Source organism: Anoplophora glabripennis, unplaced genomic scaffold (genome assembly GCF_000390285.2).
Source record: "Anoplophora glabripennis isolate ALB-LARVAE unplaced genomic scaffold, Agla_2.0 scaffold485, whole genome shotgun sequence".
NCBI lineage: Eukaryota > Metazoa > Arthropoda > Insecta > Coleoptera > Cerambycidae > Anoplophora > Anoplophora glabripennis.
Window position 1 is genome coordinate 346296 of NW_019416727.1, and position 22160 is coordinate 368455.

At 31.1% G+C, this 22160-nt stretch overlaps 1 protein-coding gene across 6 annotated transcripts in view; it reads left to right on the plus strand.

Moving 5' to 3' along the window:
* Positions 1-22160, plus strand: part of LOC108913037 (titin) — a 164038-nt gene that overhangs the window by 108678 nt on the left and 33200 nt on the right. For all 6 annotated transcript variants that reach the window (XM_018718493.1, XM_018718495.1, XM_018718496.1 and 3 more), the window contains 3 exons: positions 5690-6124; positions 9292-9648; positions 14817-14993. In XM_018718493.1, the coding sequence (XP_018574009.1) occupies positions 5690-6124; positions 9292-9648; positions 14817-14993 (969 nt within the window). The remainder of the gene's footprint in view (positions 1-5689; positions 6125-9291; positions 9649-14816; positions 14994-22160) is intronic.

Here is a 22160-nt window from a genome sequence, read left to right on the forward strand (position 1 = left end):
GATAATTTGTTTAAATTAAAAAACATTCAAAAACTGATTACACCATTAAATTCTACGGAAAAAATAAAAAAAACTGTGTCTCATTGTTTGACCCAAAATTTTATTTTTGTAAAAATTTTAAATTATAGCTAAAACAAGCTAAAAACTTTTTAAGCGATTACAATAGTAATATCCTCTAATTCAAAATTAAAAATGACTAGATTTTGTCATAAAAATAGCAGCGACGGATTTAAAAAAATTAACACGATGATGGCCCTTCGAAGACGAAACGTCGGATTGCAAAAATGTTGACGCCATTGTATAGAGCGAAAAAAGTGGCATTGTAAATATGTAATTTATTTTAAAATTCGTTTTTAAATAAAGCCAGAAAAAATTAAACAATTTACCAAAATTTCGGGTTTTTCCGGATATCTCCGGAACTACCAGGAATTTTAAAACTTTCTAAACAACATATTGTTAAGTATAAAAAAACACGACTTTTTCTAATCTGATCCGTTTTCTAGATCCTAATGCTATGCCATCCTTATCTTGGACACACTGTATATCTATGAATTCATCAAACTTTAAAAAAATAAGTACACTAATCGATCCTACGGAAAAAAAATTATTTATTTTATTTATCACTATTCGACTTATGTTTATAACAATACTGTATAAAAATAGTTTTGGATCAAACAATGAGACAGTTTTTTTTTTATTTTTTTTCCGTAGAATTGAATGGTGTCATCAGTTTTTGAATGTTTTTTAATTTAAACAAATTATCAACAATAACTAAAAAATTCATTGTTGCAAGTCATTATTTACTTTTTTGCATTTTTGAGCATGTTTTTGAGCTGTGATTACAATTTTTTTTATTTCACGAAAAAGTATATGTCGAAACGGAAAAATGATAATTTTTTTAAGTAGAATTTTTCTTTGAAAAAAAAAGTGTTTCAGGCCGAAAAAATGAATATCTCAGAAACTTCTTGATTTTTTTTATCTAAAAAATTGAGGTTATTTAAGATAGAGAAAGGTATACTTTCACCAAGTTTCGTCAAATTTAAATTATTTTTGCGGAAATGAGAAATAAAAAACGAAAAATCAGAAAAAACCTGTTTTTCGCATTTTTCTCTGAAATTTTGAGGTTATGTTAAAAAGTTACTTCTACAAAAGTTGTAGATTTTTGCATGACCTACAACTTTTGTATTAGATAGATTTTGTTTGACGTCATTTCGCCAGAAATCCCAATGATACAATTTTTCATAACTTTTCAACCCCCCAAATCAACCCTCCGAAGCCCCTGCTCACGCATTTATTTTTTTTTCGTTTATTATAAGCCCCTTTACCATTTCCACTTATAAAAGTTCAGGTAACAATTTTCTTTTTTTTTCTCTAAATGAGTTATTTTGATCGGTCTAATATCTCTAATCGTATTCGACTATGTACGCGAATTAACTTGTTTAGAATCCACTAAAAACCAGTTGGATCATTTGGCACTTGAGGGGATGTCTCCAAAAAGCACTCAAAAAAATAAAAACTTTTCCTTAACTTTTCAAAAATACATCAAGTGAAGTTATCAAGAATGAGTTTTTACCTTTTGTTTCCATCGAACAACCAGTAGTAATGAATAAAACAAATGTAAGATTAGGGGTTACCATCTATAGGTAGGTACTCTGGCTTTCTTAGGACAAGGAATTCAAGTTTCAAGTGATGCTTTTGATATAATTTATTATTTAGAGAATTAGTTCTGGAGGTACGTTGCCTCCAGACATAAACTTTTAAGTAAAATCATAAAAACACTTATACTTCTGTAGTGTTAGTCTCTAGACATATTTGAGGAAACTATTTCATGAATTTCATCCACTCTGTATACATTAGCGGTAGCAACAGTTAAGATCTATTTATTCCTTTTACGACATCTGCAAACACTCCTACGGCTGATGTCAATTACAAGAATACATTTCCTAAACGGACCTTCACGTCTAGGTGTATACATAATTCACTTTTATTACGATATCAATATAACCGTGACGTAATGTAAGAAGATTTCTATTCCATATTAATAAAAAATATCTCTGAAGTAATGCGGTAAATGAAGTTCCATGGTTGACACGAAAACTTAGTTTATAAATTCAAGAAACACCCACAGAAGGCAAAATATGTTTTATTAAATTATTTTACCCCAATAATGAACCAATGAATGCAGGCCACCGTTGTTGGCTGTTTCGTCAAAAAGTATTTGTAAGTGAAATTTAATAAAATACAGCATATTCTTTACACATTTCTATATAATTAAGTCTTTAATGTTAGTTAAAAACGTTGCTGTAAACGTTCCAGTCTTCTGGAGATACAATACGGTTTCTGGGTTAGTTCGCTTCATCATCATGCATGATGATTATATACCTATAGTGTTGGCGTAGGACTTTTTCCACGCGTAGTTAGACAAGAGAAGCTATTATCAATATAAATTGAACGTTAGAATACACTCCAACAATTTTAATCATCAGGTAAAATTATTACAAAATTGAGATGTATGAACGAAAATCAAAATGTCTGTCTATCAAACTTCAGTTTTGTAACAATTTTAGTGAAGTGTTTGGGAACTGTTAACAGTTTTATTCATTATTTAAGAAAAAATCAGCAAACAATATTTTTATTCGAGTAGATAGAGAAATAAGGTACAATCATGAAATATCTCATTTTTTAAATTAGTGGCTTAGTGGAGGATGTATGACACCTTCCATTTGAAAATATTTTCCCCTCTTTCCAAAAAAGAAACAGAATTTCTAAATTAATTATAGATTTCACGCAACAAATGTGTCGTCAATTTCTCTTAAAATTGATAGATTTCTAGTAAAAAGAGAAGTTACACATCATCTTTTCTATAGGTACATACATGAGTTCTTTTGGAAGAAGAAACTGGAAGAATCCCGAAAAGTAATATTTTCCTAATCTTTTCAAACTTGTACAATCGATTGATTCATCTCCTTAGAACAAAAGCACCTTAATCCAAGAAAGTATCAATTACCTAGGATGAGTCCAGATTTTGATCCCATTAAACATGTTTGGCTGGAAAACAATAAAGATATCTGAATCAACCCAATAACATCTCCTTCTTAAAATATGGAATGAACCGGATAAAACGACATTAAAACACTCTTTTTGATCATGGACCATATATGCGAGGGAGTAATCCGAAACAGACGTGAAAATTCCCGTTACTAAATTAAATCAAAGTACCATTTATTTCTACATAAAAAATTTGCACCTATGAGTTTTTAACGTTAATCAAAGTGTTGTACTGACAAAGCATTTTTTTGTAAATAAATAACTATAGTATAAAGAGTAATAAGTTAAATAATTATAGAGTAATTCGTTACTAAAATTATTTGGTGCCTTTTAGATCTGTGTTTCCTTTTCCAGATATATGTAAACTAATGCAAACAATTAAAGGGCCAAAAAAATGTCCGAAATTTTTCCATCGGGAATTAATAAAAGCATTTTGAAGCTCTATGATTCTAGTTTTTAGATCTTTCGGTCAACATTTTTTAGGCGCTACGGTTATCATGCATCAAAATAGCGCGACAAAAAAATTTGTCCGTACGGTCTTGGAAACATGTTTTTCAGCTAAGCCATTGCATGGACCAGATAGTTTGTTTATTCAGCTTCAATTTCCTTTTTTTTTAATTTCGACACGACCATTTTTCATCGAAATATCGGACTTTTAATGGAAAAAGATCCATTTGTCTTCAATCATCGATATCTCGACGACAAATGGTCGTGCAGAGAATTAAAGAGCAGTTTCGAAAACTGAAATAAATTTCCAATATGCTGCCGCAACTATTCAGAAAAAAATTTTTTTTTCATCTTTTATACGAATTTTAAAGAATAGGAAAAAGGGGTAATTTATGTTTTTTTAGATATATTCACGAAATGACTAAACATGACTTTTATAGTTCGATATACTCAGAAGAACCCTGTGAAGGTTCATCTCGATCTAGCGAACCGTTTTTTGTTTCGAACAGTCAAACTTTTGAAAAAAAGAAATGGTCACGTTTTTTGAGCTTAAACACTTCATAATAATGATTAAAATGGCAAAAAAAATTTTTTTGAGGTTTCACTGAAACAAAGAAACGGTTCGCTAGATCGAGATGAAACTTCACAGGGTACTTCTGGGCATATCAAACTGTAAATTATTCTAAAAATTAGTCATTTCGTGAATATGTATTTCTAATTTAGCTGTCAATTTTCTAAAAAACCATAAATGACTTTTTTCCTGTTTTTTAAAATTCGTGTAAAAGATGAAAAAAAAATTTTCAAAAAAGTTGCGGCAGCATGCTATAGGAAATTTATTCTTGTTTTCGAAACTGTCCTTCAATTCTCTGTACGACCATTTGTCGCCGAGATATCGATGATTGAAGACAAAAGGATCCTTTTCCACTAAAAGTCCGATATTTCGATGGAAAATGGTCGTATCGAAATTAAAAGAAAAGGAAATGGAAGCTGAATAAACCAGCTATTTGGTCCATGCAATGGCTTAGCTGAAAGAAATTTTTCCAAGTCCGTCAACTCAAAAAAAAGAAAATTTGCAAAATTTTTTTGTAGCGCTCTAAAAAATTTCGACCGAAATATCTAAAAACTAGAATCTTAGAGCTTTAAAATCCTTTTTTTTAAATTCCCGATATGATCATTTTTCACCTAAATACAGTATGTCAAAAATCAGGGAAAAATTTCGGAAATTCTTGTGACCCTTTAATTTTTTGCATTAGTGTATACAGTCAATTAAAATCTTAAGTTACTATTTTTTTCTAAGCAGCAAAGTGAATCGTCTGTTTTCACTAGAAATCTGGCACTTAAATAGAAATTGACAACCGTTTTCTAGGAATTAATCCAAAAATTTTAACTTATATGATTTAAAATATTATTGAATACAAAACAAGTTTTCTGTTCAAAAATATAACTAAATATCAAATGTTAAATTAAAAACTTATTATTTTATTCATTCTCTGGTCCACCTTCGAGAAACAACAGAGACAACACAACATTAACCAGCGCCATACTCCAACTAAAAGGCATTGGCATTATAACCTGTTGAGCGTGGGCAATCTAGTGAAAACTTCGAAACTAATTACATATTAACTATAGCTTTACCAACGGGGTATATTTACGCAGTCAAAACCATTTTTATCTACATAAATTAATATAATTTGTGTACAGTTTTTATGGAAATTTTCTCATATTTACATATTCACTTCCATAAGAAAGCACCACGAACGGGAATCTAATAAGAAATGTGACTGTATTTTATACAGGTAGTAACTGAAACCATAATCCAGCGATAAATGAAAAATGTATCTAGCTGTCATTTTACTATACCCCCAATGTATGATTTTGGTCAACATTTGGTCATCATCAACATAACTAGCTTCCGTTCTCTTCTGATTAGCTGAAGATTCTTCGAAAATTTAGAGGAAATAATTCCATTTGACATGTGACGAATCCTATTTCCTCGTCTGCAATGCTTAAAATGCTTTTAAAAGCCAAAATTTTGCCGACAGTGTTTCTCATTCACCTTTTGTACTTTTTAATAAGAAAAATATATATCTCATTATTACGCTAGTATTCACATAAAATGTACTGTCTCCTCAAACACAAGGAACGTGGCTACCCAGGTTATAAAATTGTACTTATTCATATAATTATGTTGCAGGTGCTTACGAAGTTAGACCAACTAGAAATACAATTAACTGCCACAGACTTACCGAAGACGTCGCCGCAGCTTGCCCAGCTCCACGCCCAATGCTCCAGGGCAATAGAAGAAGCGACAGCAGCCCCCATAGCGGAGGGGTACGCCATTCTGGACGTAGTAGGAAGAGGTGTACCCGGCACCGACGGCGTCAGGCGTATGGTGGAGGAGCTAGAAAACAAGAAAATTACTTTAGACGGTCTGTGTACCGCCCACAGAGAGGAGAACATTAGGATAAACACGGCTCTTAACAATTTCTTAGAGCGACACAATGAGATATATACTTGGTTAGTAACGATTGCGGAGGCGTTCCTGCAAGGGCATCAAGACATGGGTAGCGACCTACCAATGGCTAAGGACTTTCTGGATCTGCATAATCAATTGCTTAATGACTTGCAGGTAAGGTACTTCGTGTATGTACAGAGTGATACAGCGATTTTGCAATAAGTTTTCAGGACAAATTCCTGTTGTTAAAACATTTTTTCCTAATACCATGCTTTCCCAACGTTATTATGGAAGATAATGTGTGTTCAAGCTTGGAAGAGTACAGTTTCGTCGCAGTAGCTATTTACACGTACAATTTTTATAAAAACTAACCATAATTGTCGGAAGTAAGAGGAGTTTGAGCTTCTAAAATTTCCAAACAACGCTTTCATGTCTCTATAAAATTTTCACAATAAATAATACGTAAATAGAATGGCAACAACGTCTACCGAAATATTATTAGATTCTGTAAAAATAATAATTGTTCACAATGGAGATGGAATCAACAAGATAGATTATTTTAGATAAAGTTAATAACGAAAATTAAATTTTTATTACGGGAACTTGGCGATTATATGTTAATGTAATTTATAATCACTTCGCCATTAAACTCGAGATAGCATGCACTTAACGGGGTAATTTAATAGTGCCTGCTACACGTAGAAGCACTTCCCTTCTTTAGCTTAAGATTATTATTACAAGAAGAAGAAAATGTGATACAGTGTATCATGTTATGTGTGCAGAAGAAGCAAATCAACAAATTTAACATTCTTCCCAGACAAAGAATGTCTCTTTCAATATCCCGTAAACAAGAGCAAGTCACAAAACGAATTATAGAATGAAATTTTTCGTTTTTTAATGATAATTTGCATCTGCATTTTATTTTTAAAACGATTCTTCGTTATTCGTTTTACTAATTTCAAGATCTATTACAAATGCTTTCTATACCTGCTTTAAATCTTCTTACGGGATCTTATGAGTCTGAATTCCGAAGAAAAAATGCAAAAACTGATATAAATTAATGCAAAAAATTAAAGGGTCAAAAGAATTTTCGAAATTTTTCCGTGATTTTTGAGACTGTATTTAGGCGAAAAATGGTCGTATCGGTAATTAAAAAAAGCATTTTGAAGCTCTAAGATTTTAGTTTTTAAATCTTTCGGTCGAAATTTTTTAGTAGCTACGGTTATCATGCAAATCTAAGAAAAAGCGCGACAAAAAAATTTTTCAAGTCCACGGACTTGAAAAAAACATTTTCAGCTAAGCCATTGCATGGACCAGATAGCTTGTTTATTCAGCTTCAATTTCCTTTTTTTTAATTTCGATACGACCATTTTTCATCGAAATATCGGACTTTTAATGGAAAAGAATCCTTTTGTCTTCAATCATCGATATCTGGGCGACAAATGGTCGTACAGAGAATTGAAGGGCAGTTTCGAAAACTGGAATAAATTTCCTATAATATGCTGCCGCAACTTTTCGGAATTTTTTTTTTTCATCTTTTACACGAATTTTGAAAAATAGGAGAAAAAAAAAGGGTAATTTATGGTTTTTTTTAGAAAATTGACGGCTAAATTAGAAATATTCACGAAGTGACTAATGTTAAGCTTGACTTTTACAGTTTGATATACCCAGAAGAACCCTGTGAAGTTTCATCTCGATTTAGCGAACCGTTTCTTTGTTTCAAACAGTCAAACTTTTGAAAAAAATTAAAGGGGCACATTTTTTGAGCTTAAACACTTCATAATCATGATTAAAACCGAAAAAAAAAATTGCAAAATTTTTTTGTGGCGCTATTAGAATTGCATGATAACCGGAGCTCCTTCGACTGAAAGATCTAAAAACTAGAATTTTAGAGCTTCAAAATGCTTTTTTTTAAATTCCCAATACGACAATTTTTCACCTAAATACAGTCTGTTAAAAATCACGAAAAATTTCAGAAATTCTTTTGACCCTTTTATTTTTTGCATTAGTTTATGTATAGGAAGATCAAATAGAATAATTAAAAATGGAAATTAACACGGAAAAGAGCAAAATGATGACAATGAACGGCAAACAAATTAACAAAAACAAGCTGAACTAGAAGTAGTAACAACCTATGGATATATAAGCAGCATGGTTACTGACGATGGAAAAATGAAACAGAAACTATCAAGTAGAGAAAAAATTCAAATATGCCATACTTAATGGGGTAATAGGAAACAGAATTGATGAAAGAAATGAAACCAAGAGTATTCTAACTGTATTATATCAGTGACTATTGGACACTATAAAAGAAATACAATAATAAAATAAAAGTAATGGAGATGGGATGGAATAGAATAGGAAATGAAACAATAACAGAAATGTTAAAACATAGACCAATAACCAAAAAAATAACTGGCAATAAATTGGTATGGACATTTATGAAGATAGAACCAAATCAAGGAAAGTACACCATTCAAGAAATATAACAAAAAAAAGGGAAAGATATACTACAACAGAAATGGGTACAACAATTAGCAATGGTGGGAAAAAGGAAAGATGTCCGACACCCGGAAGGATAAATGGAAGGGAAGGAAGAATGAAGGAAAAAATTTAATTTTCAAGTTGATGTCTACATAATGATGTTTCACATTATTTTTATTGATTACTGACTTATTTATCTATTTGTATCATCTAGTTTCATGATAAATATTTAACTAACTATGTTCATACTAATCTTTTCGATCTATAATATTCTTTACTACGTCAAAAACCCGACTATCTAGCACCTCTACTTCCCTCCGTTCCTATATTTCTAAAGATAATGTAGGTTTCATGTCTGTCTGTTTCATCTTCTCTATCAATAAGTGTATAGTTTAAAGTTACTGGCCATCAATTCAACCATGTCCTTGTTGATTATTTTTGTTCTAAAATGTTTTCTTCGTTTGTTTTAAATTGGGATATTACGTGATATATACATATACTAACAATTATTATTATTTGAAAACAGAATAATTTCCACAGAAGTAAAACAGGTAAAAAAAAAACAACGTAGACAACTGTTCTCTTAAAAGCATAATTATTCAATTGTATTGCCAACAAAGCATTAATAGAGCTTTTATATTTAAATGGTGCAGGTAGGATATGGAATTCGTAAATTATGAACTTAAATTAAAAAAATTAAACAAATCAAAAGTTAACAAATCTGAATAACGATGACTGAAAAACGACGCCTACTAAACTGTGGAATCGGATAAATTTATTTTATTGTTAAACGCGATAAGAAAATAACAATAACGATTTTAATTAATAACATGCAATAATACGTATATTTGTTACAGACTAAGGGCAATGAAATTAACAGTTTGCTACTAACACTGCCGCCAGTATTGGAGTATTTAGAAGACAGTCAGAGGAAAGACGTAGACGCCAAAGTTGAAGAGCTTCACGATCGCTGGATGAAGCTGAAGAATATATTAGAAAATCGTTTGGACCTTTCCAGGATATACGTCAAATTCCATACGGAAGCTGACATCGTTAACAAAGAAATGGACAAATTGGAAACGTTACTCTTGCAAAATAGGAACAACATTGATGATGATACAATGAGGGCACTTGAAGAGAAGTTTGAAACTATAGTTCCCCTTTACCAGTCTGCGAAGAATACTGGAATAACGTTCATTAATGAAGCCAAGAGGGTAAGTTTACAATATAATCATTTCAAATTAGCTTTCAGATTGAAATGTTCACATTTTATGGCAAATGTTTAATTCATTCATTTTTGTGTCAAATTCCATACAAACTACTGTCGTCATGGTTTATGATTTAATTGTGACTGATCTTGAGCCCTGGGGTCAAATTTGACCCTCAGAGGACCCCTAGGGGTCAATCTGACCCAAGATCAAATATACACGTAGAATTTCCTGCTGTTTCCATATTTGAATAAAACAAATGGGAGCGTTAAAAAAAGTATCATTTGGAAACGATGCAACTTCTCTCTAATAGGTCATGTTGTCTTACACATAGATGTCAGATTTGACATCGGATAACCCGTCCGTACAAACGTTAAAAGGGATGTACATGCACAATATTATGTTTCGTTTCTAATCTTTTAATTATAAATGTCTTACTTAAGTTAAAACTAATCACTAAATCATTTTATGATGTACTTTTAAATATTGGTAGTAAATATTTTTAATAAATATGTAAAAGCTAGGTCCCATATTGATGCTATTTCTGATATTTAATTTATATCTCACACTTGCCGCTATCCCACATTCGGGCCAGTCCAACTAAAAATAAATATTGTGGACAGTAAATTCCACAATTGCATGCAAAACTCAAGTTCACTCGTTGCCATGTGTAGGTGGCATTATAATTATTTCGTAACGAAATAAAGACGAAATTCGAATTTTTAATACTTTCACTAAAGACGCCATCAATTCGAGACCACTTAATATTTTCAAAATATTGTCACAACTTCTAGTTTTCTTTCATTTTATTCGCAAAAACGGACCATTTTCGATTTACTATTTTTTTTGTAATTATTAGCGTTACTCTAGAATTTATTAAACTTAATAAAGCCCTAGAATTACTTATTTTGCAAAAAAAAATATTTCTAAATATAGCATTTTAAATACGCCATCATGAAAAGTCGAGAAAATAATTAATGTAATTTTTTTTCAGGCCGTATTTTTTACCACTGAAAACGGTTCGTTTTTCAAATACAATAAAAGACATCTTTTTCGTGTAATATCTTGTGATGTTATATTACAGTTTGCGATCGAAATTTCAGAATATCTAGTAGCGTCGAATTTCCGGTATGTCACCACTCGCATCTGAATTTAGTGCATTTTTACCTTTACTTGGATAAATCATTAGCCTAAGTTTGTTCATTCTTTATCAAACGTCTTCATTTTTTTTATTTCAACAACCTATATCTCAAAAATTATCGATCTAGATGATATAGATTAATCAAAATACAACATGCGAAATACTATTGTTAGGTTTAAATTACACTTCAATTTAAATTGAAATAATATTATTTTCTTCAAAACATTTACTTTTAAATCATTTGGATTAAACATAAAAAGTAAACAACTTACTGTTTCTACAATTCTCTAGAAAATATAAAATGATAATAAATTGAAACGAAAATCAAAACATTATGTTTTAAATAGTACTTCTTCAAGTATTTTGAACAGATTTCTCAAACTAGTTTTGAAAACAATTAAATGAATTTGGAAATGGTAGAATTTTTTGTGTTTAAGATAATCTGTGAAAAGTTATATCTATTTATCTTCAAGTTGTAAATATATACGCTGTGTTTAACTTTGAGAGGCACTACCTTCGTACTTTAAACGAAAGGGTCGATTTTCGATTTTTCTTTTTTTTTAACATAAAATAATCGATAATATCTGCTTTGCCATATGTATACTGTTTCTTGATATTTCTGTCCAAGAACAACATATCTTTTTATAAACTTTAGCACAAAACATTTCATCATTTTAATGTGAAGATTTAGTAACTTTAAGTAGGTTCTTCCAAATACTGCATTTTAAAAAAATAAAAACTGCAAATGAAATTTTGGTATTTGCAAATAAGGATAAGTAAAATTTAATATAACTATTAGTTTTTCTTCTTAAAAAATGCTTAACATCATTTTACAAACTTTGACAGTTTCTTGAACCCTGTAGGCCACAAAATTTGGGGATAGAAACAAAAATTACACATGATGAGGTCGAGAAAAATGACCCATCCTTTTTAAAATACGAGGGTGGTGCTGTTCAAAATGCTCATTCACTGTAGATAGATCATTACATATTTTTATGTGAGAGAATACTGGATATCTAAATAAAAAGTGATAAATAGGTACCAGTACAGAATTTTTAAAAATGTATTACTTCTATAGGCAGTAAGGCACATGCAAATAATAAAATAAGTCTACATGTGATTAAATCTATACATTTTCGGAACATGATAAACACTTGAAAATCGAATATTTTGTTAGAAGTTCTACCATAAAATAAACGCAAATATTGGTGAGCTATATATTATTTATATATCATAAAATCGACAAAAGGATCTACAAAAATACATCGGTAAAAATAAAAATGCATTAATCACTTCCTACGCTACTACAAAACTTACTATAGATATATGTTTCGGTGTGGTATATTTTGCAGAGCTATGTATAATTAATTATACTTTTAATAAATGAATTATAAGCTTTAAAAAATAGAGTAGGCATTACAAATATTATCTACGTATTCATAACAAAATTTTCAAAATAATTTTCTATACCCAATTCTTTTAAAAAGTACTTTTTAACCAATTCTACTAAAGAAAAGATAAAATAACTTGTAGGTAATATTTAAAATTTTTAAATAAATCGATTTAAGCTTAATGCTTTTCTTCAAAGATTAACAGATTAAATAACAGTTTCCATCGTTTTTATCTCTGACGAGTATTAAATTAAAATACTTTAAGCTGTTATATGAATTTTTAACAACCAATTTTTCATCGAAATTAAACATGAAACATGTTTAGAGTAATTTACAATACATCTACCAGACGTTGAGATTTCAAATATAAACGTTTAGTCGAAACTTCGTTATTTTTGCAAGTTAAATTCAGAGATGATCGGATTTTAATCTTGTTAAATATGAATGAACTTTAACATAAACATTTTGCGTTATTTTATCTGCGCAGTACTCAAACTTCTATAAAATAATTTTTTCGAATAGAAAAAGAATATGTACCATAATAAAACTTAACTTATTTCGGATTGACTTAATACAAAAATTGTTGAAAAGTTGACTGAGTTGATTAATAGGCAAAAATCTATTCTTGCTTAATTGAATAATTTTCATTTTGAACGACAGCAATAAATCCTTATTTTTCTAAAATTGTCTTTATATGTTATACCTGACAGAATACCTGGACAATTCCCAGGCCGTATGCCACGTCATCCGTTTAAGCTTCTTGACATTTCAGACTATATATCACCCTCTTCATCAGAAGAAATTTTGAAACTGTTTTCCGTCTCAAAGTTTCTTCAAAGAAAAATTAAAAAATTTTCACCGTCACAGTTTCTCTTGAAGATGAGACAGATATGTCTCGAAACGTCAAGAAGCCTAAACCGATGGCGTGGCAACTAGCCCAGGAATTGCCATTGACAGTTGCTACGGTAGTTGGCCAACTAAGATATCCGACATAATATCAACATTATAAAAGCCATTAATTATTTTCCTAACTAGAATGTATTTCAATTGGCAAATATCTTGAAATGTAACATTTATAACACCGTTCTATCTGGGATAGAAAAATAAATTGTCTGTCCCACGGATAAGACATCTCCTATGCTTTGCCCAGAAACCCAGTCTGCTAGAGACAATGCTCCATTACAAGTTTTGGTTTAATTGCCAAAACCCACTACTAAAACATAAAAAGCAGCCAAAACTCTGCATCATATTTGTGAGGATCATTCTATATTTTGCGTATTCAAAGACTCAATCAACACTTGCAACACTCCAACTCCTGGTGAACAGAAGAAAATCACCCCTAAAATCTAAAAATCAGTTGAAATTATACATTGGGCAGATTTAAGACATAAACTCGTATACGTAATGCCACAAATTTACAGCCCTAGAAGCGAAAACCACACACGTAACACAGCACCAGTCAGTGATGATAGTTTATTTAGAGCCAAAATTCCTAACCCACAAACATTGCACACAGTACGATCCTGATCTAATAACTCAGGACATACGAAAATGATTCCTGTAACCCTTGAGCATTCTGCCACAATTTTACATGCAGTAGGTCTTGGACGAGGCCCTGCAAAGGAGTCCATCTACAATATATCTTAAAAACCTGAAGGTAACTGTAATTGAATAAGAAAAACACAACTCCATTATACAATTTTCTGAGGGATAGTTTTATTAGTGGGTAGGTTTTCTTGACTTCTTCCCAACTGCCTTCAGAGATTTTAGGTTTCAGTTGCAGATAGACTCTTTTGCTCAGTCTCGTTCAAGGAGTTACTTATTAAACCTAAAATTGTAGCAAAATTGGGGTATCAAGGTGTGGAGGATTTTTAGATTCCAGTAAGAACTTAAGGGTTAATGGACTGATTTGGTCTTCGTATATCCAGGATATGATTGTGGTGCAGTGCCTCTGAGTTAGGAATTTGAGTTCAAGACCTGTGAAATAATCTCGTATCACTTACTTGTCTGTTGTGATGAGTACGTAAGTCCGCTGTGAGGCTGTTGTGATTTATGATTTTTTAAACCTGAATCCACATAATGTAGAATTTAGCTGATTGTAAGGTTTTATAGGTGGTTGTCTGTTTTTCACCCACAACTGAAAGGTTTTAAGGGTTGATTGAGTCTTTGGATACTCAAAAATTATGCAATGAACTTAACGAACGTCTAGTCATTTCCGAGACTGCAGTCAAGGGGAAAGCAACTGAACTACCTTTTTGGTTTTAGGATAGTTCTTGGCAATTAAAAAAAATACAAAGCGATGGAACATTTTCCATAGCAAATTTGCTTTTGTTCATATACAGAAGACTGCTTTTTTGTGCGTCTGTGTATCTCAGCTAAAAATTAAAAATTTAAATGCAAAATCCATAGACTATCAAAACTTTGCATCTTCATTTTGGACAAAAAAATACAACAGTCATGAGTTGTTAGAATTGTTCCATCACCCTGTACAATTTTATGATCCCAAAAAAGAGAGAACTAATACGAAATAACCCATTTTCCTAATATCTGCAGCTAATTAAGAAGTCCACGACTGTAAACTATTAAGAAGCCCGTTGCATAGATGTAGAAATATATTCTTCAGTGCTATATTTATCTTGTAGGTATCTGAACCGCATCTCGACACGAAGCGTGCCTGCGTGTGCGTGGAGTCGGTGCTGGAACGGCTGTCGGGAAGGCAGTTAGTCGTGACGAGGAACTGGCAGACCTTCCACACGGAGGTGGTGGAGAAACGGGAGCTCCTAGTGCGCCTGCAGCAGACCATGGCGGAGAGCACCAAGGTTAGTACCGTAGTTTGGTGATTTCTCACTTCCGCTGCTCACTATGCCCGTTAGCTCTTCACCGAGCAATCTTTAAGTCCTGAAAGAACTACCCACTACTTCTCCCAGATCCCCTCTGTGATGCTAATGTGTGGTCTGCGTTGGAATTTGACTACCAAGCTTCATAAACCATTCTTCTTGTCTTCCCACGAAAAAATCCATTACAATTTTTGACGCACCAGTTAATTTTAAGTGGCTTACGGTACTGTAATTCAGTTTAAAGAAAAAAAGTGTTTCGTCAGTCATTGTTTAAACTATTTCTAGTTCACAGCTTTTAAACAAACTTCCGCACTAATAAATGAACTAATCCGTCCACTGAATTTTCTGCAAACGTTTCTAATCTATTACAGTTCCATAAATATTCAAGCCAATACTGATATACCATAACGGCTAGTCATAGGAGTTTGGTTACAGTATATTTTGTTTGTATCATATCAACGCAGTTTTTATAAAATTTTCTGGAATTTTCCAACACTACTTTCTGGATTCATCAAAATAAACAAGCGAATGTCAAGAAGTTTAGAAACACAGTCAACTCATTTTTTTAAATATAGAACACCATGTATTTGGTTAGAAAAAACTTTCTTAGGATTACAGTGACATAGGATTAAAGATGTATCTTTAATAAGATGTATCAGAAACAGTTTTGGTAGCGCAGAAAGTAATATTAATCTCTTTCTAGCACATTAATTAATAATAGTAGGTATATATTGTCCTAGTTTCTTATTTCTATAAATAAATTATAAAATATCACTGTTGTTTTAAAGAAAGTGTTCAATCTAATTATTATCTAAAGTATATACTGTATTTCCATAAAAAATTTGAAGTTAGCTTTATCATTAATTGGTTTATTTTTATGAATCCAATTTAAAATATAAACAAAACCCTCTATGTCAAACTTTCACTTTTACATCAGCTGTAAAAAACGTGGTGTGGAGATATAAAAATGCATCCCTTCAGTTATTTTCTTCCAACAGAAATTATACTTACGACGTACTATTTAGTAGGCATTCCGTAAGCTGACAACTGAAACTTTATTAATGAATATTTTTCTTCACTTTTTCTGTATATTTGGGTACTTCGCTACCTGTTTGAAAATTTATTAAGCTAATGTGATATAGGGACATATTTTTCATACATTTGCTTTTCTCAGACAAACATTTTTTATTAAGCAAAAATAATTCCGTGAAAACAATCCCTGATTGATCCCTTTGAAGTGTTGTTTCCATAAACTTTTTCTCCAGCGGTAAAATATGTAAATAAATAGAAAGGAACTGAAAATATGTCGCAAATAAATAATTTTCTTGCAGCCTAAGAGTTTGGACCAACAAATTATAAATTTTTGAAAAATCCATTATTATAAATATCTAAAGTATGTTAAACTATTAAAACCTGACATTAAATTGTTAGAATCTGGGCCTAAATAATGGCGGCGTGTGTTATATTTGCACAAGACAGACGACTGTTTATTTTTGTTGAAAAACGAACAGAAAATATTGTTTTCTTTTTGTATATTTAGACATTCGGTGGAAAGTCGTTAAAGAGCCATCGCCTTTTATTTTAGGTCAAACGATAGCTATACAAGCTATCTAATATATCCCCAATAAATCAACCTGTCCGGGTTAAAATCTTCAAGACAAGTGTTCCTGTGCTCCACTTTGACTAACAGAATTATTGTGAATTATAAATTTGCTCTAGTATTTTTAAATCGCGTTAACGAGAGTACTCCTATGCCTATGTACAAGTTAAATATAAATAAATGAAAATAAAGTACAGTGAACAGAATATACATATTAGATCAGCGGTATTTTAAGTCTCAAGGCATTATTGTAGCTATCTGAAACCAGCTTTCCAATTTTCAATTTGTTTCTTAATCTAGTTGTTTAGAAAAAAAGTTGGCAAGCATTGCTGGTGAACAGAACGTTTCGAAATGATTTATTAGTAAATACAAGGAATACAATAAGCGATTCAAATGAATTTTCAATATACAGGGTAGGGTGTCTGATATTGAGCATATTTTTTTACCTAAACCTATATTTTTGTTGATGTTAGGAATTAAAAAAAAACGCAGGTGTAGCCGAAATAAATAAAGTAGAGTATATGAAACACATACGCTTGCTTAAAGTCTCTTCCAACAAAAAATGGATAGTACTAAACAACACTATACAGTGCGTCACCGAAGTAACGCAAAAAATTCACATTTCATTTTGTGTTGAGTTGAGAAACGCTAAAACACGTCAATTAGTAAATTAGAATTGTCGTTTTGTCACGTTGCTTAAACCTTTTTTGCGCTATGTTTCATAAACCTATGACGTCATCGACATTTTCCTTAAATAGCACCACCTAATTTTTTTAAGCATAAATGGATAGTCTTTTTGAAGGGAAATACGTCGATATAGGGTTTGGCCTACTTTACTTCGACAGGAGCGGGAAAAAAGCCATTGACTGGAATGGACATGGTTTAAAATAACAACAAAAGTAGGTATCATAAACTGATGCGAGAAAAGTGCCACAGTATAAAATGGAAATTTGGGGATGTTTTGTGTTTTGGTTGATTGTAGGTACGTTTTTATGTACTGATATGTTGGCGTTTGCGGCGATACGACGAATGGCAATGTGTGGATTTTCAGTGACAGCTAAACATAACATTTTGCCTATCATTTTCTATCACTGTCGTTGGCCTTCTAGATCTAGACACATTTCTAACATGGCCAGCGTCTTCAAATTTGGGTACTAATCTGCATACTGTACACGGAGGTATTGGTTGTTCTGGATACTTGGCATTGAATAATTGACATATTTCATCATAACTACGGATCCTATATCTCCGTATTCAACCATAATTAGGATTTCAGTTCTTTGTTTCTCATTTAAACACAACACCATCGTAATGTAAAGTTATGGTATTTGTAACTGTGACAATGATATGAGGCACTATTGCATTCGCTAACTGTCGTCTTCAGAACAATGCCTACATAGCCACTGTGATCGGGTGTATCTACCTAATCTACATAAAAACATATGCCAACAATAAACCAAAACAGATTTTTTGCTATAGCACTGTTCGCGCATAAGTTTGTGATACCTATTTTTGTTATTAATTCAAACCATGTTCATTCCAATCGTTGGCTTTTTTTTTCGCTCCTGTCAAACTAAAGTAGGCCAAACCCTATATCTACGCACTTCCCTTCAAAAGGGCTATCCATTTATGCTTAAAAAATTAGGTGGTGCTATTTAAAAAAAATGTCGATGACGTCATAGGTTTATGAAACATAGCGCAAAAAAGGTTTAAGCAACGTGACAAAACGACAATTCTAATTTACTAATTGACGTGTTTTAGCGTTTTTGTGAAAACTCAACACAAAATAAAATATGAATTTTTTGCGTTACTTCTGGAACGCACTGTATAAGGTGTGCTTACTGATTTCTACGTTTTAAGGAGAAAATAAGGTTATATTCATATTAATTCGGCAAACTCAAAAATTCCTGCCGTAGCTAGAACTGTTTGACGTGTCATTTATTCTCAGGCTAGACTCTAGGTGGGCGTACCCACTAGACGAACCCCTAGGTACGCTCTAATATTGATTTCTGTTCTTGTTGAAATTTAATAGACTACAAGCCCATCGGAAATTTTCAAGGGGTTATTTGACCCAGCACCCTGTATTCCTAACCCCTGTATCAGCAAGTACGTACGGCGTCGTTTAAAAATTTAACTATGTATCGATCCAAAACTTGCAGTATAAATGTCGTACTGTAATAAATCACCAAAACCCGGGCCAAAAGAAGTTGAAAAAGAAAGAAAACTTTCTTATTTCTCATATCATGAAAAAGTCATTCTTGTCTGCTTTTGTTCAAATAAAGAGAAATGTTATTTTAAGTGAACCAACATAATACAGTATGATCTTTACAAAGTTATAATTAGAAATATAGTAACTCTTTTTATCCTCATAAGTCACTATTTAAGAAACACATAAAACTATCCTTTTCCGATAATAATTAATATATACAGAGTGTTCAAATGTCGTCTTAAAGGTAGGTGTAGCGAAGAAAAATGTTTAAGTTTAAACGTCCGAACTTGGAATATAGAAATAAATTTTAATTTTGCCCAAATTTTCCTAATAAAAATTTTCGATATATAGAAAATTATTTTCTTGTTCTTCAAAATGTCAAATTTCTGCAAACAACTTTTTGTTATTAATATCAATGGTTGAGACGATACGTGGTCACTCTGTACATGTTAAACCTTGAAAAAGGATTGGCTATTTATACGTTTCGTAACTGAAGTAGTGTATTAGCGAGTTCTAAGGGTTCCGTTATAAGGACCACCCTGTAAGGTTGGCCCACTTCACATTACGTTTTTCTACATTTGAACAGAAACAAATTACTTTTTACAAGAGTGACTTCTATCGTGAAATTCTCTTTTCAACTCCATCAAAAATATAAAACAAATATTATCAGCCTTCATGTTGTAATGATTATAGATGTCAACAGGGTCTTACAAATAAGTAGGTACGAGTATTTTCGTGAGGATTGACACAACACTGGCAGTTCTGTAAAACAGATAATTTCGAAATATAAATAAAACCACAAATGAATTTATATTGATGATATTTTTACACATACCGTGTGGGCAATTTAGGCGGTTTATGTCTTTGGGATCTCAGAAACTATGAGAGATAGAAAAATAGAAAAACCTTTATGTTATTCACTAAGTGACCTAAAATTGTCCGAGCTGATAAGTCTTTCGAGATATTTTCAAAAATAGTTACTTAAATGTTACTTTTACGAATTTTTCAAATGCAGAAAATCTACAGCAACTCTGCAAAAAATTTAGTGCGAATATTTGTTTCAACCTTGCATTGTGAGATCATCATTTCCTTCGCAAGATCATGTTTCTTATGCCTTCCGGGAAGTTGCTGAATTGTTTGTATCCGAAAAGTTTCGAAATATTTCTGAAAATCTATTGGGCAGACCCGAACTATGGGCACCATTAAATTAGTAACAAAACAGTCTAAAATTTTCTCCACTTATCTAAAACTTTTATTGCTGTAATAATAATGTTTTACATAGTATGACAAAACAATAATCAATAATATTTTAGTGTATATTTACAGTAGAAAATTATGTAGGACCATTTAACTTTTAATATAAAGAGATTATATGGACTATATATTATCATATAGATTAATTTAATGTAGGTATTTATTATAAACAAAATGTAAGAATATATTTTTGGTATTAACTATCTTTAGAGAAATATAACATAAAAAGTTATTTGCACGTCAGTTGTATAAAACCTTGATGAATACTTTACTCTTGTACTAAAAATTAAGAAAAGTTTAAAAATTTTCAAAATTAATTTAACCGTTCGCAAATCTAGTACTTAAAACATAACTACAAATAAATAAGTGCATTGATTTAATCCCTAATTAGATAAAGTATTCTCATTTTTCTTCATTTCAAAAATGCGGTTTGTAAACAAATCTTAGTTTTGAATGCTTTTCCGGGCTCGTTGCGTTCAATTTCTTTAATGCTAAGCAAATCTTACGAAAATTAAAAAGTTATTTTTGAAATATTATGAGCATTTGAAATGTAAAATATAGTATGTTAAGAATTAATGACCATGTCATGTCAATTACATTATACGTAGTAATAAGCAGAAATTCAGAATCTAAAATAGAACTGTTAATATTCTTATGTGCAGATTTTTTTGATATGGCGCCAAATGCAATAAAGCGAAGTATATAATCCGAAAGAAAAAAATGGTTGGATTGACAAACCGGACGACTAGGTACTAGCAATATTAAACTTGATACAAAAAAATCAATACTTTTGATGCCATTATATTATTATATTTATTGTTTTTTATATTAAAAAAATCGCTTTTCTTTATTTATACATGTTGTCTACTTTTTGGTAATTCGTTAAATATAACCGAACATTGCGTTGGTAGTCAGCTCCATCGTTTTTGATCATCTGTTGTAGTAGGTGGATTATACAAACAGCGTCTTGGCTAAAATAAAACCACTGGTATACCACTGCAAAACGTAAAATTCAGCTTCGACAACATACTATAAAATAATGATTATATTTTACATTTAAAACTTCCTGTGAAATAAATCCTTGGCTGTCTAAAATTATAATGGTCCCAAAAACATAAAAAGCTCACCACAACCTCATTGAACCAATAATTCTATAACACACAAAAAGCCGTATAATGTATTCAGTTCGCAAATTTTTTATGTGATAAATTGCTGAGAATAAATAAATGATTTTCGACAAAATATACAAAAACGATTAAATTGAAGAGAAAGCAACATAACCGCTCTGTTACTTGTTAAAACAGAAAAGCTTTATTGAGAAACTTTAAAGACATCAGTCAGGAAAAAATATGGAACAACTTGTCTAAATAAATGTTTCGAAAATAAATAAAATAATTTTTTATTTGTGCATAACGAATTATCCCAATGTAATAATATGACGAATGCAATAAATTTAATGAAAATAATTATCAAATATATATTGTTGGTCCATTATTGTCCCTTGTATATACAGCAGATATTTTCAGTATCTTAAAATTTTTACATCATTTTGGTTATTCTAAAGTAGATGATGTTTCAAATAAAATAAATGAGGACCTTGAGAGTATTATACCATTTTCAAAAAGTCATAATATAAAAATTTATCCTCAGAAAAATAAAAGGTATCTCGTACCAGTAAAAGAAAGGGCAAAGTTTTTGAAACATGTAAAAAAATTATATTTTAAAGGAAAATCCTTTATTTCTTTGAAACAGATCAATTTTAAGTCTTAAAGTGAGAAAGAAAATTTGTGAAGCCTTAACTTTGTCAATTTTTTAGTTTCTGTGATCCAGTTTATTTTCCATGTTTAGACGGAACTGCAAATGATCGAAAGTGTTCGGAGGATTTTTGACCATATTTTTGATAAAATAAAAATGTTGGTCTAAACTCGTGACACTATGACTTGTGTAATACTATATTCTTAATTATGTGTTATATTAAGTTATTTGTTACATTTTTGTTTTAAATTTTCTTTTTATGCTACGTTTTACTTGCGTACTTTATAATTGTTTATAGAAATTACGTTTAAATACTTATATTTACTAAGAA